This window comes from Eriocheir sinensis, chromosome 31, assembly GCF_024679095.1.
Source record: "Eriocheir sinensis breed Jianghai 21 chromosome 31, ASM2467909v1, whole genome shotgun sequence".
Classification (NCBI taxonomy): Eukaryota; Metazoa; Arthropoda; class Malacostraca; order Decapoda; family Varunidae; genus Eriocheir; species Eriocheir sinensis.
In genome coordinates, this window is record NC_066539.1 from 1,594,536 (window position 1) to 1,617,314 (window position 22,779).

Sequence of the window (22,779 nt, forward strand, 5' to 3'; positions counted from 1 at the left end):
ACTATCAAGTCTTCCTCTTTCTAATGACGCCATCCAGAAGTCTCTACGTGCCGTGCCGTGGAGAAACAGCGAGTTGAATAGGAGAGACTTTTGGGGTGAGCGCTCCGGTTATAACCGCCTCCAGCCCTTCCCTGGCAAAGCGGCTATAGCTGCCTCCGGTCCTTTAGGGGTTAAATATGCATCACAAGCTGTTTTGGGCGACGAGCTCCTTGCAACAGAGAATGAAAAGGAAGCTAAGGCGTCACGCGTTTGAGAGGACCCAGGGCGGTCCGGGCGGCCCGAGTCGCTCCCTCAAATGCTAGCAGCTGCCCCTCCACACATGGCGCCTCATCTTGCCTCATCCCTGCGGACTCATCTTGGACTGAACAATATCAAAAGGCAGGTAATGCCTACCGGTGCACTCGGGCTAGAACAAACGAAAAAAAATAAAAGTGTTGGTTTGGAAAAATGGCAAGGGCCAGAACCAAACTGTATTTTCCCCATAGGTTTAGTTATTCCTATGACACGGTTTCCTATGGCACAGCCGTTGCTCAGAACCAATTAACCGTGCCATACACGACTCGACTGTGTATGTGTGTATGTGTGTATATATATATATATATATATATATATATATATATATATATATATATATATATATATATATATATATATATATATATATATATATATATATATATATATATATATATATATATATATATATATATATATATATATATATATATATATATATATATATATATATATATATATATATATATATAAATACATATAAAAATATATTATACCTCTCAAGTTTCATGCTTGCTTCATTTCCAATATAATAATATAACTACTCGGATCGTGAAACTCAAGGTATTGAAATACATGAAAAAGCGCTTATTGGTTCTGGCCTGTGGAAAAAAAATACTTTTTTTTCGACTTGACTCCTTTGTTATCACAATTTTTTTCGACTTGACTCTCTTGTTATCTCAAAATACGTACCTTGGTAACAGGCAGAAACTGGAAAGTGAGAACAGGTAGTTCTGAAGCCGCAGTTGAAGGCGGCTGCCTTACAATTGGCTGGCAGTTCTGAATACACGCTTGTGATCCACGTGGTGTCGTCTGCTAATGTAAGGGTGGTTGCTCGCGGTCACCGGCCGTGGTACAGTTGGACAAACCTATAGCTTCTGGTAGTTTTCTGTGTGTTATGGTATAATCTGCTAACTCTTTCTGTTATATATCATCAAATCACTAACATCATGATTGACTGTTCAATGCCTATTGGACGTAAACTGCCGCCGCAATCGCAAAATAGCTCGCAGAGAGGTTCAACTTGCTTACTGCTTTCATATTTCCCTCACCGCTTTCAAAGACCACAAGCGGACAAAAAAGAACAAATCCAGGCAAATTAACACTTTTAATGCTGTGTATTCCCACAGCTCGCATGCGTGGTGGACAGCAGAACGACTAATTTCATCGGGAAGTTATTTTTTGCAACACCGGCCAGTGTATAGTGGACTATCTTCTTTTGACCTGTAATGCTTTGTATCACTTCTTAGGTCCTCCTTCTCCACATTTTTATACTTCACAACATGCACTTAGGGCCGCTTTCACAGTCATTTTGTTTGTATTAATCTTTACCAATGGCGGTGATCGCCGCTCTAGTATTTCCACGTGAAACTGGCCAATGGGTAGTGATGTGATGTGATGGTGTTGGAGGTATTGCCTTTACAATGGCACCTCGTGGCAGCTGCACCTTACCACACACTTTCAACACCTGTCGCTTTCTCTGCAGCCACCACTACCCCATAGGCCAATTTCACGTGGAAAACTATAGCGTCGATCGCCGCCATTGGTAATGATCAAAACAACCAGTGACTGTGAAAGTGGCCCTTATTTACTTCACAGTGCGCACTTATACGCTTCACCCTGAACTTAGGTGTTTTTCTGTTCTTTTCTTTCCCTGATTTTGGTTTTCTATGCCCTTTTGCTATTTTCCACCGATATTTTTCACCGTCACTGCCATGCATTACAGGTCAAAAGAAGAAGAAGAAGAGGAAAACATCCCTGGAAGATCTACAATTTTCATAGACTCGAGAAAAATGTTTTTTGGACTGTGGTTCCACAGCACAGGGTGTTCTCTTATCTTGTTAATCAAGTAGTAAGCAAAGCAGCTCTGCCAGTCCATTTTACGAGTCTCTTGTTGGGCCATCTTCCACTGCTCCTCACTCCTCAGCCACTGCCGTCGTCTGCTTGTTTACATGCAGCCGTTCGGTACCCACATACCCACACTCATACTCACAACCGTTTTCCATTCATACGGACAACCAACAACTCGCTCCCGGTTGGGCATATGGGCAACCACGGTTACCCATAGCCCCAGTGGTTGGACACCGCCTTTTAAGGCAGCACGCATGACGCCGATGGTAGGTAAACGTGACCCGTATATGTCAAAGGAGCGCGAAACTCGTGGTGGTAATGCGTGAAAGTCGTGATGGTAAGAAATTAGGACTAAGCGCTAAACTCAAGGATCGCGAAACTCGGATAGCGCGAAATTCGAGAGGGTACTGTGTATATATATATATATATATATATATATATATATATATATATATATATATATATATATATATATATATATATATATATATATATATATATATATATATATATATATATATATATATATATATATATATATATATATATATATATATATATATATATATATATATATATATATATATATATATATATACACACACACACACACACACACATATACAATTCTTTTTATTCATATACATGTATATTTTTTTTTTTCATTCATTTCTTTATCTATCATGAAATCTGGCTTTTCATAGGGATTTCTCAGAAAATTAGTGTTTGTAAAATGGAAACTCACTGTATACAAAACATACCTGTGTGCTGTATTCTCAAATTCCATGTTTTCCTTGTTATGCCACTACTTCAGCCTGTCAATAGATGCTTCAGCAGTAGGAAAGTAGATGCCAAATAGTGCCAGTATTTTTCTTTCATTTTCCTTTTAGGGACAAATAGTCACATGAGGTATATATGATTTGTTTTTTAGGAAAATCCAGCCTCTTTATCTATTCTCATCCAAACTCAATACATTAGCAATGCAATTTTTATTAACACAACCATGCATAATGAAATTGCTTTGGATACATTAAACCTTGGGCATCATAACCTATATGTAGCATTCTTTTTATTGTTATGGACTCTGAGTAACTAAGGTCCTATGATTCATTCCCCTCAGGGAAAATGAGATTACCTGAGGAGAATATATTACAAACTGATTAAATAATTAAGTTAAATACTGTGAAGTACTACTTGTATATTAAAACAATATACTAACCATTTACTTGAATAGGTAGGCAAACTGAGAAAAGTATTTGGTTGATTGGTTATTTGTAATTTTATTCGTATCATATGCACAAAAAGCAATTGATGAATGATGCAAACAATGCTGCATGGATAATAATACTATCAGATACTTACACAAATGTTCAATGTGGTAAAAACAATTGCACTTAAATTTCTAATATCAGCTCTCTTTGGCACACATTTTCCTACTGCTGAGGCCTCTTTTGTCATATTGTCATTTTTTTAACTACTGCTTCCTCAACCCTCACAGATGGCCTGCCAAGACATCACATCCCAAGCACAGTCTTCATACACAATAGTTCCTGAGATGTTGCCTAATCTTCACCAGCATCCTGCTCTGCCACATTACTCATACCTTCCTCAAAATGATCCTGTCATGAGTTGGTCCTCACCTCATTGTAATGAGTCAAATCTTAAGTATGGTCCCTCTCCAGATTTTGGGCAAGATAGCTTTCATCAGCGGGAACTGCAGTATATATATCAAAATTCACAAAAGAATGATTCACTGCTTTATATACAGTATCATACTCCATTACTGTCCACACCCCAGAGTGACTCTTCAAACAAAATTATCAATGCTGTCCAAGTGCTCAGAAGGCCCATATGTAGTCCAACTTCAACTATTAAGGTTCCAGCTCGAGAAAAGGAGAGTTTCCCAATTACCTTCAGTGACCATCAGAAATTCCCTCCTCAATTCTCTCAAAACCTATCAGTCCATTCTCCTTCAACAGATTTTTCCCCTCAGCACCATAGTAATCTACCAGATTTTCATATTAGATCTATTTGTTCCACCCCACCATCATATTTGAACAATAGCATTACACATTATTCTGATTCTCTCTGCACTACTCCACCCTCAAGTTCTTCATTTAAAATCAGGGTTTGTACTAAGGAAAAGAAGTCTTCACCTCACCCACCCAGTACCTCACAAAGCCATATGAGAGTGACTTCACATCAATTCAACCCTAGCAATCACCAGCTCAGCCATCACTACCACCCCATTTCAAGCCAGCCTCAAACACGTTTGTCATTTTCAAGGAAAATGGTGAAACCGTCTCAGCTGGATTTGGCAAGGCAGGTGTGTGTGTGTGTATTTATCTAGTTGTATTTACCTAGTTGTGACTTACAGGAAATGAGGCACATTCTTTTTGTCCCAGCTCCAAGATTTCATCAATCAAATTTGTCTTTGAATTCAATGAATTCACTGTTCAGGGTGTTTTACAGTTTAGCACATCTATTTGGGAAACTATTTCTTGTACGTAGTTGTGTGTGTGTGTGTGTGTGTGTGTATGTATTTATATAGTTGTGATATATGGAAAAGGAGCTATGCTCGCACTGTCCCATCTCTATATCCACAGTAGAACCTCGTTCATCTGGCACGAACGTGGAGATGCTCGTGCCGGATAAACTGTTTTGCCGTTGTCTTGAGACTTGCTCCTATGGAATTGGCAACCCCCCCCCCCATCCAGGCCTGTAGAGCCAGTAGGCTTTCTTGGTTGGGCCTAGTGGTTGGCCCAAGCCCATCATGGCGCAGACAAGTGTTTATAGTGGCGCCATCTAGTCTTGTCTGGTAGCAGCGGATTGGAACCCATATCATCCATGACATGGACCCATGAAACACCGGACTAGCACGTTAACCACTCAGCTACCACCTCCCTAGTAGAATTGAACTCCTATAGAATTTCTAATAAAGTAAATACATCCCGTTCCACCAAATAACAGGCCCAATGGTCCAGTAATAGCGGTGAAGGACAGGTCTGGATACAATGGCACAACACACTGGTCTAAGGCGTGGCATGCTCTTGTTTACAAACAAGAAAAGACTATCGCCTTGCGCCGATGATTGCATAATTATTAACGCTACCTTACAATGCCCATTTTCTTGACTAGATCATCATTTAACATTTATGAAGTACTGTTACTACATATTCAGTTACTGAAGCTCAGGCCGGGTAGCATATTTCCAAACTGTATTCACCTGTGGCACCAGCGGCGAGAACGGTGGCGCAGACACCATTTATTGAGGGACCACTCAACAAACTTCGACACTTCCACACACTCATGTGCCCAAGGCCCCCCCCCTCTCTCTCTCTCTCTCTCTCTCTCTCTCTCTCTCTCTCTCTCTCTCTCTCTCTCTCTCTCTCTCTCTCTCTCTCTCTCTCTCTCTCTCTCTCTCTCTCTCTCTCTCTCTCTCTCTCTCTCTCTCTCTCTCTCTCTCTCTCTCTCTCTCTCTCTCTCTCTCTCTCTCTCTCTCTCTCTCTCTCTCTCTCTCTCAAAAATGAGAGAGAGAGAGAGAGGAAAGAAGAGAAAAGGTGAGGTAGGGCATAGCCACATGAGTGTGTGGGAGTGTCAAAGTTTGTTGAGTGACCCCTTAATAAATGGTGTCTGCTCCACCGTTCTTGCCGCAGGTGAGTACAGTTCGGAAATATATACAGCTGGGTACACACACATGCGAACAGAACACCGTATTGTAACAAGGCCATGTTACGTGACGAAGATACACATACCAAGGTGGGGAAATATTGGTCGTATTGCAAGACATTTCGCCACCAAAGAGCACATATTTGACAAGGCCTTCGTAGGAGTTGTGGACATTTCCTGGAGTAGTTTTATGACCCTGGTTGTAGTTTGACCCTTCTTCTGTACCCTGAACCTCAAAAAGCACTCATTAGAACCCGACTGACCCCCTCCTTGACCTTAAGAAATAGATGATGTGAGAAGCGAAAGTGTCTTATAATACCAACCATTGAGTCTGTAACCGAACTTTCCTGCGTCCCACCTCGCTGAATCAGAGTCAGTCTGTGTTTGGAGGTTGTACTGTCTCCCATGATTTCTGTGCTGTTTCTATCTGCATAGCCTGCACCACTAGTGGGCTGGGGCCACCATAAGGCCTCTCAAGAAAGCCTACAGGTGCTACAGACAGCATGAAAAAAAGAAAGCAAAAATTTTTGTAAACTCAGGCTCTAGATATTTGCCATTGTTTTAAGGGTGACATTGTTTTGAATGCCGGATAAATGAGATTCTACTGTGCTATAATCCAACTTAGCCTTAAATTCATGAATTGTCTTTTTGTGGACCACATCATCTTCCAGGCCTCCACTATTCTTTGTGGAAAGCTGTTCTTCTTAACCCGGTAACAGAGGGGGATCATGTTTCTTAATGGTCCCACAAAGCGAGAAAAATGAGAAAAAATCACCCCTCACACAAACCATTTCATAATATATATCAAAGCATTTGTGATCAGATTATGTATCATCTATTTTGGGGGGGTTATTTCATGGCACAAATTTGGCCCATCGCTGCTACACAGTAAAGCCACAAATTTGGCCCGTCGCTGCTACCAAGTTAATGTCTTTTCTACAGGCATTCTTTTTCATCTTCCTTCCATGGCCTCTTGAGTCTCTTGTATTCGATATTATTAGATCTTCCTTCTCAACTTTCTCCATCCCATTCAGCACCTTATACACTGCCATCAAATCTCTCTCCCTCTTCAGCTCCAATATCAGTAAATTCAACTGCTTCAATCTCTCTCTTTATGTTATGTCCCATAGTCCTGGAACCATCTTTGTTGGGGACTTCTGAATCCTCTCTACATTCCTTATGTTCAACTTTGCACTCAGTGACCATACTGTTGCTGCATATTCCAGCTTTGGACGTATCACTGTCACAATCAGTTTTTTCATCATTTCCTCATCCAAATATTGAAATGCAACCTTTGGGTTCCTCACCAGGTTGTAAGTCTCACCTACAGTTCCGTATGTGTTTCTCTGGTGACAAATTACCCGATACAGTTACTCCCAGATCCTTTTCCATTGACTTTTTTTTAATGCTTTCATTTCCCATGGTATATTTACTTGAAATTCTATTTTTCTTTTTCAAAGATTCTTATATTGGTGTGTGTGTTTATTTACATAGTTGTAGTATACAGGGCCAGAGCTACACCCATGTGGTCCTGTCTCCATATATATAATTGTCTACAGTACCCTCCCAAGTTTCATGCTTGCTTCGTTCCAAAGGTATAGCACTAAACTCAAGGATCACGAAACTTGGTGTATTGAAAACATTGAAAAAGCTATATTTTGCTCTGACCCGTGTAGAAGCTAACTTTTTTTTCCACTTTACTCCCTTGTTATCTGAAAATATGTACTTTGGAAAAAGAAAGAAAAAACGGTAAAAGACAACGGGTCATTTTGAAGCCACAGTTGAAGGTGGCTGCCTTACAATTGGCTGACAGTTCTGAAAACACGCTTATGATTTGCTGAGTCCGATGATGTCATCGACGGTGCTGACCCAATCACCGGCCTCACTGCATTGAGGCGGTGTCACACTGGCCGTTTTCCTCCAACCTTTGGGGCTATGGGCAACCACGGTTGCCCGTACACCCAACTGGGAGCGAGATGTCGGTTGTCTGTATGCTGGTGTCACACTGGGCCTTTTTCCTCCCATCGCATTGGCGGTGGCTGGAAGGATAGCAAAGCGGCCAGTTCAATCGGTGCCACCAAGCTGGGATTTTACATGCTGTCGAAGACCACCCATCAACGGACTCTAGATTCTAGGATTAAAGATGAGCTCGGGAGGCAGCATGAGCCAATGCAAGATGGCGCCACTATAAACACGCTGGGCCGACCATCAGGACCCACGGAAAGAAGCCTTGGACCGACCATCAGGAACCAAACAAGCCTCGTTAAAAAAAAAAAAAAAAAAAAAAAAATAGGGGTAACCGGGAACTCCAACTTTTCCGGGTGTGCGTCACCCACAGCCAAGGTCAGTTGCCCATATCCGCATCCACACCATAAACAAAGCAGCCGCCCTGTATCGACATGGTGTCATCTGCTAAAGTAAGGACTGTCTCGGCTTGTGCTGCCATTACCCAAATTATGGACTTGTTGCTGTAGTTAAATGGAATGAAGAAGCAGTTGTGGGCGACCAACCCACCCATCTAGACTCCGCCCACATAAACATGTGGATTAAGTAACAACAAACACGCACACACATGCACACACACACACACACCAGATGCATCAGGAACTATGGCAGATGTTTCTGACAAACAGAAATGGCGTTAAAACTTAATTGGTGAATGGTTCATACAAACCAAACACACCCAATGGCAAGAAGAGAACAGTGTCAAAGACGACTGCTCTCTCCTTGCCAAGAGTTAGGTTTGGTTCGTGCGAGCCACTCACCAAATACGTTCTAACACACTCAAAGAAATGGTGAAGTCATTTCTGTTTGTCAGAAACATCTGCCATGGTTCCTGATGAGTCTGATATGTGCGTGCATGTGTGTGTGTGTGTGTGTGTGTGTGTCTGTTGTTACTTGATCCATGTGTTTATGTGGGCAGAGTCTAGACGGGTGGGTTGGCCATGCACTCACAGTGGTGACAATGAGAACTTCTGGCATGGAGGACCCACAGGAACGCCACATGGGCACAAATATGGCTTCAAGGACAGGAGGACAGGAGTGTTTACCCAAATTTCGTCAGAGAACTGTGCTGTGAAGACTGGTGTTTTGTTCCTGAGCCAATAAATAGCCATCATGCAGTGATTCATGGGTAAATTTACAGGAAATAGCATCTTGCTATTTAATATATATATATATATATATATATATATATATATATATATATATATATATATATATATATATATATATATATATATATATATATATATATATATATATATATATATATATATATATATATATATATATATATATATATATATATATATATATATATATATATATATATATATATATATATATATATATCTTGATGTGCATATGCAGGCCCGTAATTTGGCAGATTTTTTGTGCAGGCTAGAGGGCATCATAGGTTCATGAGGTGGGGGAGCTGGTAAGCAAAGTGAGCTTAGCCATGCTCTCTAGGGATATGTGAGAACAGCTCTGTTTATCAACAAGTCTTTGTTTGTTTACATTCACTTCTGAACATGCGTAGTTCATGGGAGGACAGCCAAGAACACAACACCGGGAGTCCTACAATTTTCATAGACTGAAGAAAAAAAATTTGAACTGTGGTTCCACAGCACGAGGTGTTCTCTTGTTAATCAAGTTGTAAACTAAGCAGCTCTGCCAGACCACTTTATGAGTCTCTTGGTGGACCATCTTCCACTGCTCCTCACTCCTCAGCCACTGACGTCGTCTGTTTGTTTACATACAGCCGCGCAGTTGCTCGTACCCACAACCGTTTTCCATCCATACGGACAACTGACAACTTGCCTCCAGTTGGGCATACGAGCAACCGCAGTTGCCTGTAGCCCCATTGGTTGGAGGAAAACGGCCAGTGTAACACTGCCTTTTAACCTGAGAATGGCGACAGACCACAATTGAGGTTTACCCAAGGAGAGACGACAAGCCTCAATTGAGCGCGATTTTTGAACGCGTACAGAAACCGCGCCAGTAGGTCTAGATGGCTGAAAATTGGACTGGATCATGTAATATATGGTAACACACAGTAGGACTACCCACCACCATTAGTGCTCAGGTAAATCCCATTTACTGACCACTGCCACAGCCATACAAATAGGTTTAGAACAATTTGGTTTTCACTGTCCTATGCGCTCCAATATTCCAAAGGCGCTGAGGTACTGTTTTTCTAATTCTGAGAGACTCGATGTTTTGGTCAACCAGTCGCCTGACAATGGCTCTCTCCAACCCTGGGATCGCTTTTCTCAGGTTCAGGCAGCGCGTGTGACATTGATGGTAGGCAGACGTGATCCATACATGTCAAAGCAGCACGAAACTCGGGGCAATAATGCGCGAAAGTCGGGATGGTAAGAATTTAGGACTAAGCGTGAAACTTGAGGATCGCGAAACTCAGATAGCGCGCAACACAGGAGAGTACTCTAGTCTTTTCTTAAAATGTTTGACACTTTGCCATCACAACATCTCCCTGTAATCCATTCCACACATCCACTGCTCTATATGAAAAATTGAATTTCTTGACATTATTTAAGCATCTTCGTTTCATCAGCTTCATACCGTGCCCTCTTAGTTGTCTTGCTCCTTGCTCTCTTGTTAACCACACTTGTTTGTGGATTTCCTACAAGAAGACATCACCAAGCTACAGGAGTGAAGCAACAAGTGGCTGCTACAATTCAGTGAAGAAAAATGTAATGTCATGCACCTTGGGAGGGGAAATTCAGCATACCAATACCACATGGGAAACACTCCACTATCCACCACAGAGGCAGAGAAAGACCTGGGAGTATATGTTACCAGGCTACCAGTGAGGGCAAAATCTGTGCCAATTATAGCAAACAGGTTAATAGCAGATCTTGTCAGTCTGTCTCTTCATGGCCATTCATCAGTTTACATATGGTAATTAGATCTCCTCTTACTCTTTCTTCCAAAGTTGTCAAATTAATTTCCTGCAATCTGTCTTAATAAGTGACATCTTTTAGTTCAAGAACCATTTTTGTTGCTATTCCTTGTATTCTTACTAATTTCTTTATATGTTTCTTTTTGTGGTTGCCATACTACTTCCATATATTCCAATTTTTGTCTGATCAATGAAGTAATCAGGTTCTTCCTTATATCCTTGTCCAAGTGATCACACGCTTCTCTTCTATTTCTTAACTCATATGTTTCTCTAACTATTTTGTTGGTGTGACTTTCAGGTGATAGGTTTTCCTGTATGACAACTCCTTAGTCTCTCTCTTTTTGCTTTTTTGATAATGATTTATCCCCCTATTTATGTCATCCTGTGGGTCATATTTCACTCTGTCCAATTTGCAGCACATGACACTTTTTTTTCATTAAATTTAATTTCTTAGTTTTTGCTCCATCTGTAAATTTCACTGAGATCATTTTGTAACTTTTCATAGTCTTCTTGAGTTGTTATTTTCCTCATTTATTTTCTTTCATCAGGAAACAAACTCATATAGCTGTCAATTCCTTCCCACATATAATATATTTTTTGTTTTGTTTTATTTTTTTATTTTATTTTTTCACGTTTATGACTATAGTGCAGGTAGGCTTGCTTGAGGGGCCTGGATGGTATTCGGCCCCAGCCCGTCATGGCACAGGCAAGTGTTTATAGTGGCGCCATCTTCTCTTATATACAGCCATCTTCTTGCTTTCACACCTGCTTGGTTATGAAACTAGCAGAAATATGCGATAGCTGAATTGAAGAATCAATAAGCTTAATTCTAATTGTTTTTTGGGCAGCTGATTTACCTACATTTTGTGCCTATTATACCTCACTTTGGACATATTTTCCCATCAACCGCTGTACCAACATGATATTTTTTTTATACTTATTTTAACATTAACAATGCCACCTTGTTATGCTCAGAGATGGTTGGGGGATTCTTGCAAGGTTGCTCGGCCATTATCACACAAAAAAACAGGGATGGGTTCAGTTCACTTGTTAGCTCTTCCACTCACCATGTGTGAGGTGGTGATACAAATCCTACAGTTGATCACCTGAGCCCAACAACAGTACCCTCAATACTCCCTTAACCCTTACATTACGGTGATCATATATATAAGTGTGCTACCACACGCCCCACCCGTACGGGGATCATATATATAATCATCACATTCTACACTCCCTACATTTCAAATATACCGCCAGTTCTTGACTCAGAAGAATGGTGGAGGCATCTGGCATCCGTACACACTCTCATTCATCTCAGCGTGCGGCCTACCAAAGGCCACAGATCATTTTCCACTTTTGTTCGGAATACATGTGTCATGTCTCGTGACGCGTCAAGCAGTTCCTCTGCTCCAGGCAGAAGTAGAGCATTGGAGAATCAAAGTGACAGTGACTCTGATGACTGCTATGGTAGTGACATTGACAGAGGAGGGAGGAGCAAGTAGGGGAAAAAGAGAGAGAGAGAGAGAGAGCAAGTGGGGTGCTTCCACTCGACAGGTCACGGCCACGAGAAAATGAGCAATATTTTCGGCTGTCATAACTTTTTTATTATTATTAGGAGAGAAGTTTTATTATGCCACCATATATACTACATGAATATACAATTATTGCAAAGAAGAAAGACACCATTTCCACCTCTTAAATGTCTAAATTTTTCCCGTGCACAGCATCCAGAGAAATATATCGCCACCCGTACTCTTAGGGTTAAGAGCTCTTATAGGCATCCATTTACCAGAAACAGCAATGCATCCACCTTTAACTACACTGACCCTCACCCCCACCCCCACCCAAACAATCCCATGTGCAACAACTTGGGCGCCGTTTAGCTAACACCGCCATCTTGCCACAACTTGTTGGCTCCATTCTGTGGCGTTGCATAATGTTTGGTGTCCATTTCATCAACCTACCGCAGGGCAGAGGAGGGTTTGGTTCTCTTTTTCTCAGCCACGTATCCTGTGCAAGCCAGACCAGACAGTTAACCAGGTAGCAGCAAGGATCATGTTTCTTAATGGTCCCTTTAAGCGAGAAAAATTAGAAAAAATCACCTCTCACACAAACCATTTTATAATATATATCGAAGCATTTGTGATCAGTTTATGCATCATCTACTTTGGGGGGTTTATATCATGGCACAAATTTGGCCCGTCGCTGCTACACCATAAAGCCACAAATTTGGCCCGTCGCTGCTACCGAGTTAATCAGCTGAGCACAACAAAATGGCTACAGAGTACTGACAACAACAGCTCCCTTACAACATCCCCTCAGTAGCTCTTATAGGTGACCATTTACCAGGAACAGCAATCATAGTTGAATGAAACAATCATAGAAGGTAAGAAGGCGCAGAAGAGGTGACACTGGCCACGCTCATATGGCTACGTCATCACTTTTGTTTACAAAACCTCCCTCGCAACAATTTACACCTGGTATTCGATATATGCAAGTTCGAAATATGCGAATTCGCTTATATACGACTAACCTAAATGTGCCAAGTATTCGTTTTATGCGAGAAAATTCACTGTTATGTGAGTAGCGGTGCTAGTGTGACTGGTTGGTGAGGTATGGTGGCCAACTCGCACTAGAGGGCGGCGGGTGCAAATGTTTTCCCGCACTTTCCTCGCCTATAATAATTAACCTTTTCCTCCCTCTGATCCTAAAGTTTTTGTTTGTTTACAATGTATTTTCATATCATGTTTTACAGTTCATCTGTACTAATGTGCTTTATTGTTGCTTTAGTGCTTTATTATTGTGAAATGGTGCTGGAATAAATAGTTAGAGGGTTAAAAAACGGGTCATGGAACATAACCCCCTATAATTAATGGGATGATAGGTTCAATATATGCAAATTCACATTATGCGAGCTTTTTGCAGAACCTAACCCTCGCATATAACGAATACCTGGTGTATTGGGCCATTTGGCTAACGGCGCAACTTGCTCACTCATTTCCCAATCATTGCCCAATGTTTGGTGGCAGTTTGGTCAACCAAGCGCAGGGCAACTTTCACTGTTGTCAATGGAGATATGTACACTTGAATGAATAAGCAGGAGAATGATGGGAGCATCAACCAATCACTCACTGGCCAGGAATGCTTGATAACATGGCACCAATCAGTTGCTGCGTACTGCATGGCCTGGGTGATTTAAATCCATCGATGCACCCTGGTTTTGTTTGCATGATAGTGTGGTTCAGGTGCATGAAAGCATGAGGATGGGAGCTTTTAGGGTATGTGTGATAGCAGTGAATCATGATAGAAGAAGGTGCGATAGCAGGGGGCTGAGTGTAAATTAGAAATATTATGAGTGCCACTACTGAACCTTGGGGAACATCATTTGTTACATGTCTCCACTTCAACTTAGAGAGCCCAGGTTCGATTCCTGGGCGGAGTGGAAAAATTTGGGCAGCTTTTCCGATACCCTACGCCCCTGTCTGCCCAGCAGTGAATGGGTACCAGGTATTAATCGGGGGTTGTGTCCGGTCTCCTGGGATCTATTCGCTTCTCCTATAATTCCTTCCCCTTCTGTCTCTCTCCGGCATATGACCACAGATGTTGCGCCGACTAAACGAAACTTTCCAAACTTTTTCCACTTCAACTTTCTATCTCTTAACCACTGTTCTCATTTCTCTTTTCTCCAAGTAGCCTCATCCAGTCAATCATTTTCCCCAGAAGTCCATTATTCTTATGTAATTTCTCTATCAGTCTTTTTGTGGCACTTTATTAAAAATTTTCTTTAGCCTTTTACCTGCGAGTGTCCCATATATGAGACACAGACTTTGGTGCTGTTGCCTGCAACTGTCCCACATATGGGCCAGGATAATTTCTAAGTAGAGCGCCAATTCTTTCGTGCGGAATTAGGTAGAAATCGATATGTGGCATCTGCTGCAGTGTTTCCAAACATAAATCATATTTTGTTTGAATTGTAGTCAGTAGCCCTTATAATTTCAAAGGGGGCTTCGTGGTGCAGTGGTTAGCACACTCAGCTCACAACCGAGAGAGCCCGGGTTCGATTCCCGGGCGGAGTGGAAAAAATTGGGCGGCTTTTCCGATACCCTACACCCCTGTCCATCCAGCAGTGAATGGGTACCAGGTATTAATCAGGGGTTGTGTCCCGTCTCCTGGGATCTGTTCCCTTCTCCTATAATTCCTTCCCCTTCTGTCTCTCTGGCATATGACCACAGATGTTGCGCCAACTAAACAAAACTTTCCAACTTTTATAATTTCAAGCAGGGATGTATGACATTTTCGCACTGAGGCGTGGCAGATTGCTCGCTCAGCTGAGGAGGATAGTGATTATTATGTCACTTTATTAGATAATATAGAAATTGATTATGACAACTTAGAGTTTGCTAGTGGTGACAATGACACTGACTGTGATGTTTTGGATGAAAATGTAGAAGAAACTCATGTAGAGGTAGAGAGCGGTGCATTGAGTAAAGTGGCCGGTGAAGGTGCTGGTGGTGGAGACGACGTTGTTGCTAGGAAAGTTGGAAAGTTTCGTTTAGTCGGCGCAACATCTGTGGTCATATGCCGGAGAGAGACAGAAGGGGAAGGAATTATATGAGAAGGAACAGAACAGAGACGGACACAACCCCTGGATTAATACACCTTTTCACTGCTGGGAATCACTGGCGTAGGGTATTGGAAAAGCCGCCCAAATTTTTCCGCTCCGCCCAGGAATTGAACCTGGGCTCTCTCGGTTGTGAGCCGAGTGTGCTAACCACTGCACCACGAAGCCCCCTTGTTGTTGCTAGTATGAGTGGATTGATGCAAGAGGTTGTGGTTCATGAACATGATCCTAGTGAAAGTGAAGACATTGCACTACCTATTATACCCGAAGCATCTGGCATATATGTCATCAGCATCTTTTGTCAGGCAGCGCAGTATTGCAAAAAGCTTACTCTGCAAGAGGCTGATACTTAGGTAAGAGATGTTGTAGCATTACAATATTTATATATTTGTGTTCAGTAAGCAAAGTTTTATTTATTGAGGGACATTTTTCTTTCTTTCATTTGTTTTGCGAAAATGCTCTGCACTTATTATTATTAATTTTAAATTAGATCGCAGGAAAAGGGTTAAGGAAAGGATCCGCCTCTTTTTATAAATAGCTCGAGGGTCTTGATTTCGATATATGTTATGAAGAATAATGCTTTGATCATCTTACCCGAACATAGAATAAATTGATTATTTCTTTTATTTTTTATGATTTTTTTCATTTTTTTAAACATTTTAAAGTCTATCTTCTCCGTCATTCCTGCTACCGGGTTAAGAGAGTCTACCGGCACTACAGGCAGAATCTTAAAAAAAAAAACTTTAAATGCCCCTTTGGAAAAAGCGATCAAACTCAGAACAAATAACGGTTCCCAAACTAGAACCAATAATCCGATACTGGTACTTTTGGTCTAGAGGCTTTTTGGGGAGGGCGCCAAACATTCGCAGAAATTCTTTTATCTAGGGTTGGTGTCCCCTAACCCCCTCGAATAAGGGGGGACAAACATATTTCCCAGGAAAATGAATTTCTGTACATATTTCAGGAAATATCTATTACAAATTTAGCATTATATCCTAAATTATGTAATAGAATAATTTGAAAACTCTTGTAGCTCAGTGATGACAATAGTGCCTAACTCACTCTCTCTCTCTCTCTCTCTCTCTCTCTCTCTCTCCGGGATTAACTCTCAGAGTTCACTGTTTTATGATATGCAACACACACACATGCATGCAACACACACACATGTACTGATATATGGAACTCGAAAGTACATACAATGGTTGTCAAGCTCTCCTCGCAACCAAGAGGTATGTTTGAGCAGTCATCACAAAGGAAACATTTGCTTTCTCTTGCTATTCCTTTTATCCTTCTTTAGATATTCAGCAGGTAAATTTGAACAAACAATACAGTTAGGTCTATGATGTTTATCATTAACCCGGTAGCAGTGGGGATCATGTTTCTTAATGGTCCCTCCAAGCGAGAAAAAAGAGAAAAATCACCCCTCACACAAACCATTTCATAATATATATCAAAACATTTGGGATCAGATTATGTATCATCTATTTTGGGGGGTTTATATCATGGCACAGATTTGGCCCGTCGCTGCTACACAGTAAAGCCACAAATTTGGCCCGTCGCTGCTACCAGGTTAAACTGAGAAATGAAATGCCTCTCAACCAGGCAATTTTCCCAAGATTAGGAAGACTGCTGTCCTTGCTTTATCATTCTTTGTCTGATGTACCCTTCCAGTAGACAAAGACACTGCTTCTCTGTTTTACATATAACTATAGAAAACAGCAGCATTTGTTTGTGGAAAACACAGTTCATGTCAATGAAACAGACGCAGGCACAGACAGCAGACTATTTTGCCACAGCCATATAATTTCAGCACATATCTGAACAATCTGACACTTATTTTATGGACCAAACATTTGTTCTTATACTGTGATACATATAACTTACATGAATTGTGATTAAAATTGAAGGAAATTAAGAAAATAGCTAGGCTTGGGAGACAGTGACCCCTTCCCAGCAGAGTAGAAATGTTCCCATTGTTGTCTCCATGGCAATATTGGTGACGTCATAGGTGGCAGAAAACAGTGATTTGAATCAGAGATGTGTTCATATACCCTTACAAGAATTTTTTTTAATGTTGTAGTACTTTTGTGATTTTGCCAGTCTGGTCCAATAATTTTAGGTAACATTTTTTGTGCTTTTACCAGTGAAAGGGTTAATCTATGCCCCCTGTCTACCCAGCAGTAAATAGATACCGGCAGTGATTCTGAGTGGCATAATACGAGTAGCGATGATGATGGGGCAACCACCTCAGGCCCACCAGCTCTGACCACGTGCACTGCTGCGACACGTTCCACACCTGTTACTGCCCCGTCCACCAGTGGGCAGGAAATGACAAGGCCAAAGTCTATACTTACCAAGTCAAGTCACTCTGCCTTCAAAACTGCTACTAGCACGTGCAGGGGGCAGTTTGGGGTGGAGCAGAGGGGTGACGTCACTTGAATCCAAATACCCGCCAGTTCACGGGTGACTAAAGCTGCGGCGGTGTGTGCACTTTGGATGTGGATTCTCGCCTTCTTTCACTGCACGTTCAGGCAAGCCATTGACGAAAAATGTATGCCTTTTTATTGAGCTATGCGTGACTGTAATTCCAATGCCTACAAATAGTGGTGTGGGGTGTGAGGCGGGGCATGTTGAAGTGATTGATTTAAATTAGTCCACCTTTTTCGTTTTCTCTAAATCCCAGTTTCTACATTCTCTAGTTTGGCTCCAAGCAACGTCCTCCCACAAAGCTGCGTATGACTTGACTTGGTATATATAGATTTTGGAAAAGGCAGCCTTCTGCTCCCCATACATCTTCGCTACGTTTTTCTCCACCTGTATCTCCTCCAAGGTCCAGGAGGAGGATTGAGTTTGCATTATCCTCTTCCTCTGCTGAATCTTCTCCTCCCAGAAGTGTGATGCAAGAGGCCATACACAAGGAAGAGCAGGCAGAAGAGGAATAAGAGGGAGGAGAGTGAGACAAACACGAGTTGGGAGGGGAAGGAGAGTGAGGGGTAATAACGTTATCACACCTCCGCAGCGTGTTAGTCTAAGCCATAGCAAGCCAGAGTCAAGAAAGAAAACGGACACAGTGACTTGGTCACCAAATATCTGCAGTAATTACTCCCATTCAACACACTGTATCTCAATAACTACAGAATCTAGACACTTTGGGAAGATTCCATTTGAAAGAGGAAAAGTTAACGATAGTCAGAATGCATATTTCATTCTCCTCGTTTCTCTAGTTAAAGAGTATTGATAAAGTGAATGTCGATGAAAATAAGAGATTGATATGTGTTTGCCCATACGGCGAGAATATGCAGAGGCGGTGTGGTCTCCCCATAAGAAGAAACACATAAAAAAACTAGAAAGAATACAGAGGATGGCAACAAAAATGGTTCCAGAACTGGAGGGATTGACATATGAAGAAAGATTAAAGAAGATGGACCTACCAACACTGGAACAAAGAAGAGAAAGGAGAGACTTAATAATAATTTATAAATTATTAAGCAAAATGGAAGATGTAGATAATAAGGAGTTACTACTAAAAGAAGGAATAAATACCAGGAGCACATGAGGACAGTAAAAAAATGAGGAAAGGAAGCTTTCTCGCTCCCTGTGTGGCCGCGGCCTCAGTGAGAGCAGTTGGCATTGTAGAGTGATGCTATAGTTTCCCAAGCCTCCTTTTTCTTTTTTATCATTGCACGATCCGTTCTTCTGTCAAGTACTACTGCTCGGTGTCTCTACAAGCTCCAGGGCCCATACTTATAAAGAAGTAAGGCGTTTGACTTATGTCTCGTCTCAGAGGTGAGTGTGCACCCTAGCTGGGGCTCCAGCCGCCACGGGTAGCGGGGAAAGTAAAGTTGCCAACAACGGCGAGATCAGTTATCTCATATGAAAATTAATGGGTAAGATTCCTTAAAATGGTGAAAGTATTGAATAGAAGTACATCATATCCATAATAATAAGGTTTTGTAAGACTATAGTGAGCGTTTGAATGTAAAACGATTTGATGAGGCACGCTGGCTGTCTGGCAACACCCGGCAATGTTTACATTTGAAGGTCGCTGCCTCAGATGAAGACCCAGGACTTATGCCTGCCTTGGACCAACTTTAGCTACTCGCGCCGCGTCTCAGATTAACACCCAGGATATAGGACTCCACAGGGCCAGTTTGGGCTCTTAAGACAAGCCTGAGACGAAGTGTTAGCTTTATAAGTATGGGCCCAGAAGTAGAGCAACTTCATTTTGGGATGAATATCATTTACTTTCCTCCATTGTTGACTTGAACACAGCGCGCAGGGTATCAGGTGCAGACGGCGTTTTGACCGTCAGAACGTTGAGATGGACCAAACAACAAGGGATATTGTTACCAATTAAATTTTCTTGCGCCGCTAGTGTTACCAAATCCCACCCAACAAATCCGAGTGTTTAAGAATATGCAAATTGTGACAACCCAAACATTAGTGTGCGTGGGGACTGTCGTTGTCGTTGCCGATTTCGTGAGATTTAAGAATACGGCCCTCATTCTCTCTGAGTTCGTAGAAAACAAGATGAGTAACTTCAGTAAAAAAACATACACAAATTAATCTAGATGGGCCACATAGCTACCCACCTGATGCAGAAATCCCAAAAAACCCACTCAGCTGGTGGGGTACCTCTTTGGCTGACTGGTCAGAGGAGTGGTTTCCTGTCTGGTCGGTTGCAGGTTTGATCACAGGCTGAAAAAAAAAAAAAATAAATAAATAAAAAATAAAATAAAAAAAAAAAAACTTCCTGGGTCTGAATTAATGTCTTGTGTGTTTCGTGACATGCAGAAGTCATGTGAAGTATTTAGAAAGTGTAATACAGGTAACTCGATTTACGCGAGTATTGTGCCCTTGAAGAGGTCGCCTAAATCAAAAACAATGTAAATCAAACAAGAGGTAGGTTTGTACCTTTATTGCGTACTGTATCACTCTGACTCCTCTCCGTCTCGTGGATCCTCTTCTGGCTGCCCTTCCCATCGTGGTACCACAGCAGCAAGGGTGTTGTTGTTGAGTAGCATGGCAGCGTGGGTACTGTATTGTTGTTCAAGTGGCGCGCGGGAAGAACTGAGCTCAGCTGTGTGGCCACGGAGCCGTGTGAGTCCAGTTGCGTGAGACATCTGGTGGCCACTCTATAAAATATCGCGTATAAGTGAAAAAAACGTGTAAATTAAACATTTATTTGGATTTTGGACCCCGCGTTATTTAAAAAACGCGTAAACCAAACTCGCGTAAATCGAGTTACCTGTATTTAGAAAGTGTAATATTGCCAGTACATACCTAAACAAATAAAAGGTAAAGTTGGGAGCATACGCTATAGCTGCGCATGGTGGTGGTTCTCAGCTCTGTCCCATTGGTCTTTTGAGATTGTAGTGGGAGAGAATCCTTAACTTGAAACAGGGCCAGTGTAAAATCAGGTTATCACAGTTTGCCTTCCCTAGGTTTCCCCAGGTACCCATTTATCAACCATCCCGAAAGGAAGGATGATGAACTATGGTGAAACCGAATTGTCGAGTCCGTTTGGGCATTGGCTCCCATAGGTCCTTTCCTCCCCTCTGCTCTGCCACACAGTCCCAACACCTCTCTCTTCCTCTCATATGTAAGGTATAGGTAACATATGAGAGGAATAAATAGGTGTTGGGACTGTGTGGCAGAGCAGAGAGGGGAAATGGACCTGCGTGAGCCAACGCCCAAACGGACTCGACAATTTGGTTTCACTTTAGGTGGGCTGCACGACGACTGCCCAGGCCAGGACTCGAACCCAGACCTACAAATTCATAGTCAGGGATGCTAACCACTGCACCATGGAGGTGCTACACATGCTATTGTTAAATATTAATTGTAAAAGAAAAAAAATAATTGACTGGTTGCAGTGCCACTACGGCTTCCTTTACATAATCATGCAAATTATTGTGTTCAAGTTTTCTAGCATGCCATAACATTCTTGTTCGTGCTGTGCTTGCTGGCTTTGCATTTGCAGGTTGAGTTATGTGTGAGCATTGCATTTAATGGACATGCATGCTTTTGAAGTTTTTGGCTTGGAGTTAGGATTGAAACTGGATATTGATAAAACTGCATAGGGTACATTCACATAAGTTGTGATTCACCTGGATATATTTTTTTATGTGTTTGTTATATAATTTTATCTTTCTTTTTAACAGAGGCTATCAAGTGTTGAACTCCCTGATGTGACCACACCTGAACCACTTCAACTGGATGTTTCTTCAGGCAGTTTTGCTATTCATTTCAAGTAAAACTGAAACAAGAATTTTGCCTGGAATTCCAGCTGTTGAAATGTAGCTTTGTAGCAGCAATGATATTATGGAGGTTGTCACTGCATCCTTGGTAATATGCTAGACCAAATGAACACTGCAAGTTGTTGTCTTGCAAGAATTGTCATACTTGTTTTGTATGTAGTGAAAGACATATAGACCATACCTAATCATATGTCAAATTAATTTATTTTCTGTTAAATATACACAAAAAATGGACAAGATGTATTTTGCTTAAAATCAAATTTTCTTGACTTAAAAGAGATATTTTGTGAATTATTTTTGTTCATTGAAATGAGTACTTGAAATCATAAATAGAAGCATTCCACTTATAAAGTTGTGGAGTTTAATTTTTACATTTCGTGTCTTTTTGAAGAACGTACCTGAAAAAAATGAATATGTAAGGAAAACTTGAAGCATTTGAGTGCCAGGGACCTGCCTCATCACCTGGCTTAATTGGATGTAAGAGAAGCTAATGCTATATCACTTGACACACACACACACACACACACACACACACGCACACACACTCTCTCTCTCTCTCTCTCTCTCTCTCTCTCTCTCTCTCTCTCTCCTTATATATATATATATATATATATATATATATATATATATATATATATATATATATATATATATATATATATATATATATATATATATATATTACACTCAGCATAAAAATTGTGACATGGGGTTTCAAGAGAATAAATGTCACAAAGATGACATTGAATTGGAGATTAGTAAAAAGTGACCTGCAGATCAGGAATAACCTAATGAGATGATATCCAATAGAAAATGAATGGAATTTTACAAAATACATAATTACCAAAAAAAAAAAAAACTCAAAAATAGATAAACAAAACGGCATTATATGATACTGCCATAAAAACTTTCTGAGAAAATAGTGCATTGCAAGATATTACCAGAGACAGTCTAATAGAAGTGACATTAGATATCATGAGGAAGTCTTAAAAGAAACAAAATGTAGTACTGAATTTGGTTAGTCAGCATTTCCCTCCTTGAAATACATTCTTGTACCATGATATGTATTTTCCAGGTAAGATCTTGAAATTGTCTAATATTGATTTTTTATTGCTTTATGTTGGACTAGCAAGGTATTCAACAAATGCTGTCAATTAATT

General features: G+C 41.1%; 1 protein-coding gene across 1 annotated transcript in view; it reads left to right on the forward strand.

Annotated features, from left to right (window-relative positions):
• LOC127005783 (poly(A) polymerase type 3-like) overlaps positions 1-21,992 on the forward strand; it is a 179,000-nt gene extending 157,008 nt beyond the window's left edge. The window contains exons 13-14 of the mRNA XM_050874885.1: positions 3,644-3,810; positions 21,524-21,992. Coding sequence (XP_050730842.1) covers positions 3,644-3,810; positions 21,524-21,554 — 198 coding nt within the window. The 3' untranslated portion in view covers positions 21,555-21,992. The remainder of the gene's footprint in view (positions 1-3,643; positions 3,811-21,523) is intronic.
• Positions 21,993-22,779: the final 787 nt, after the last annotated feature.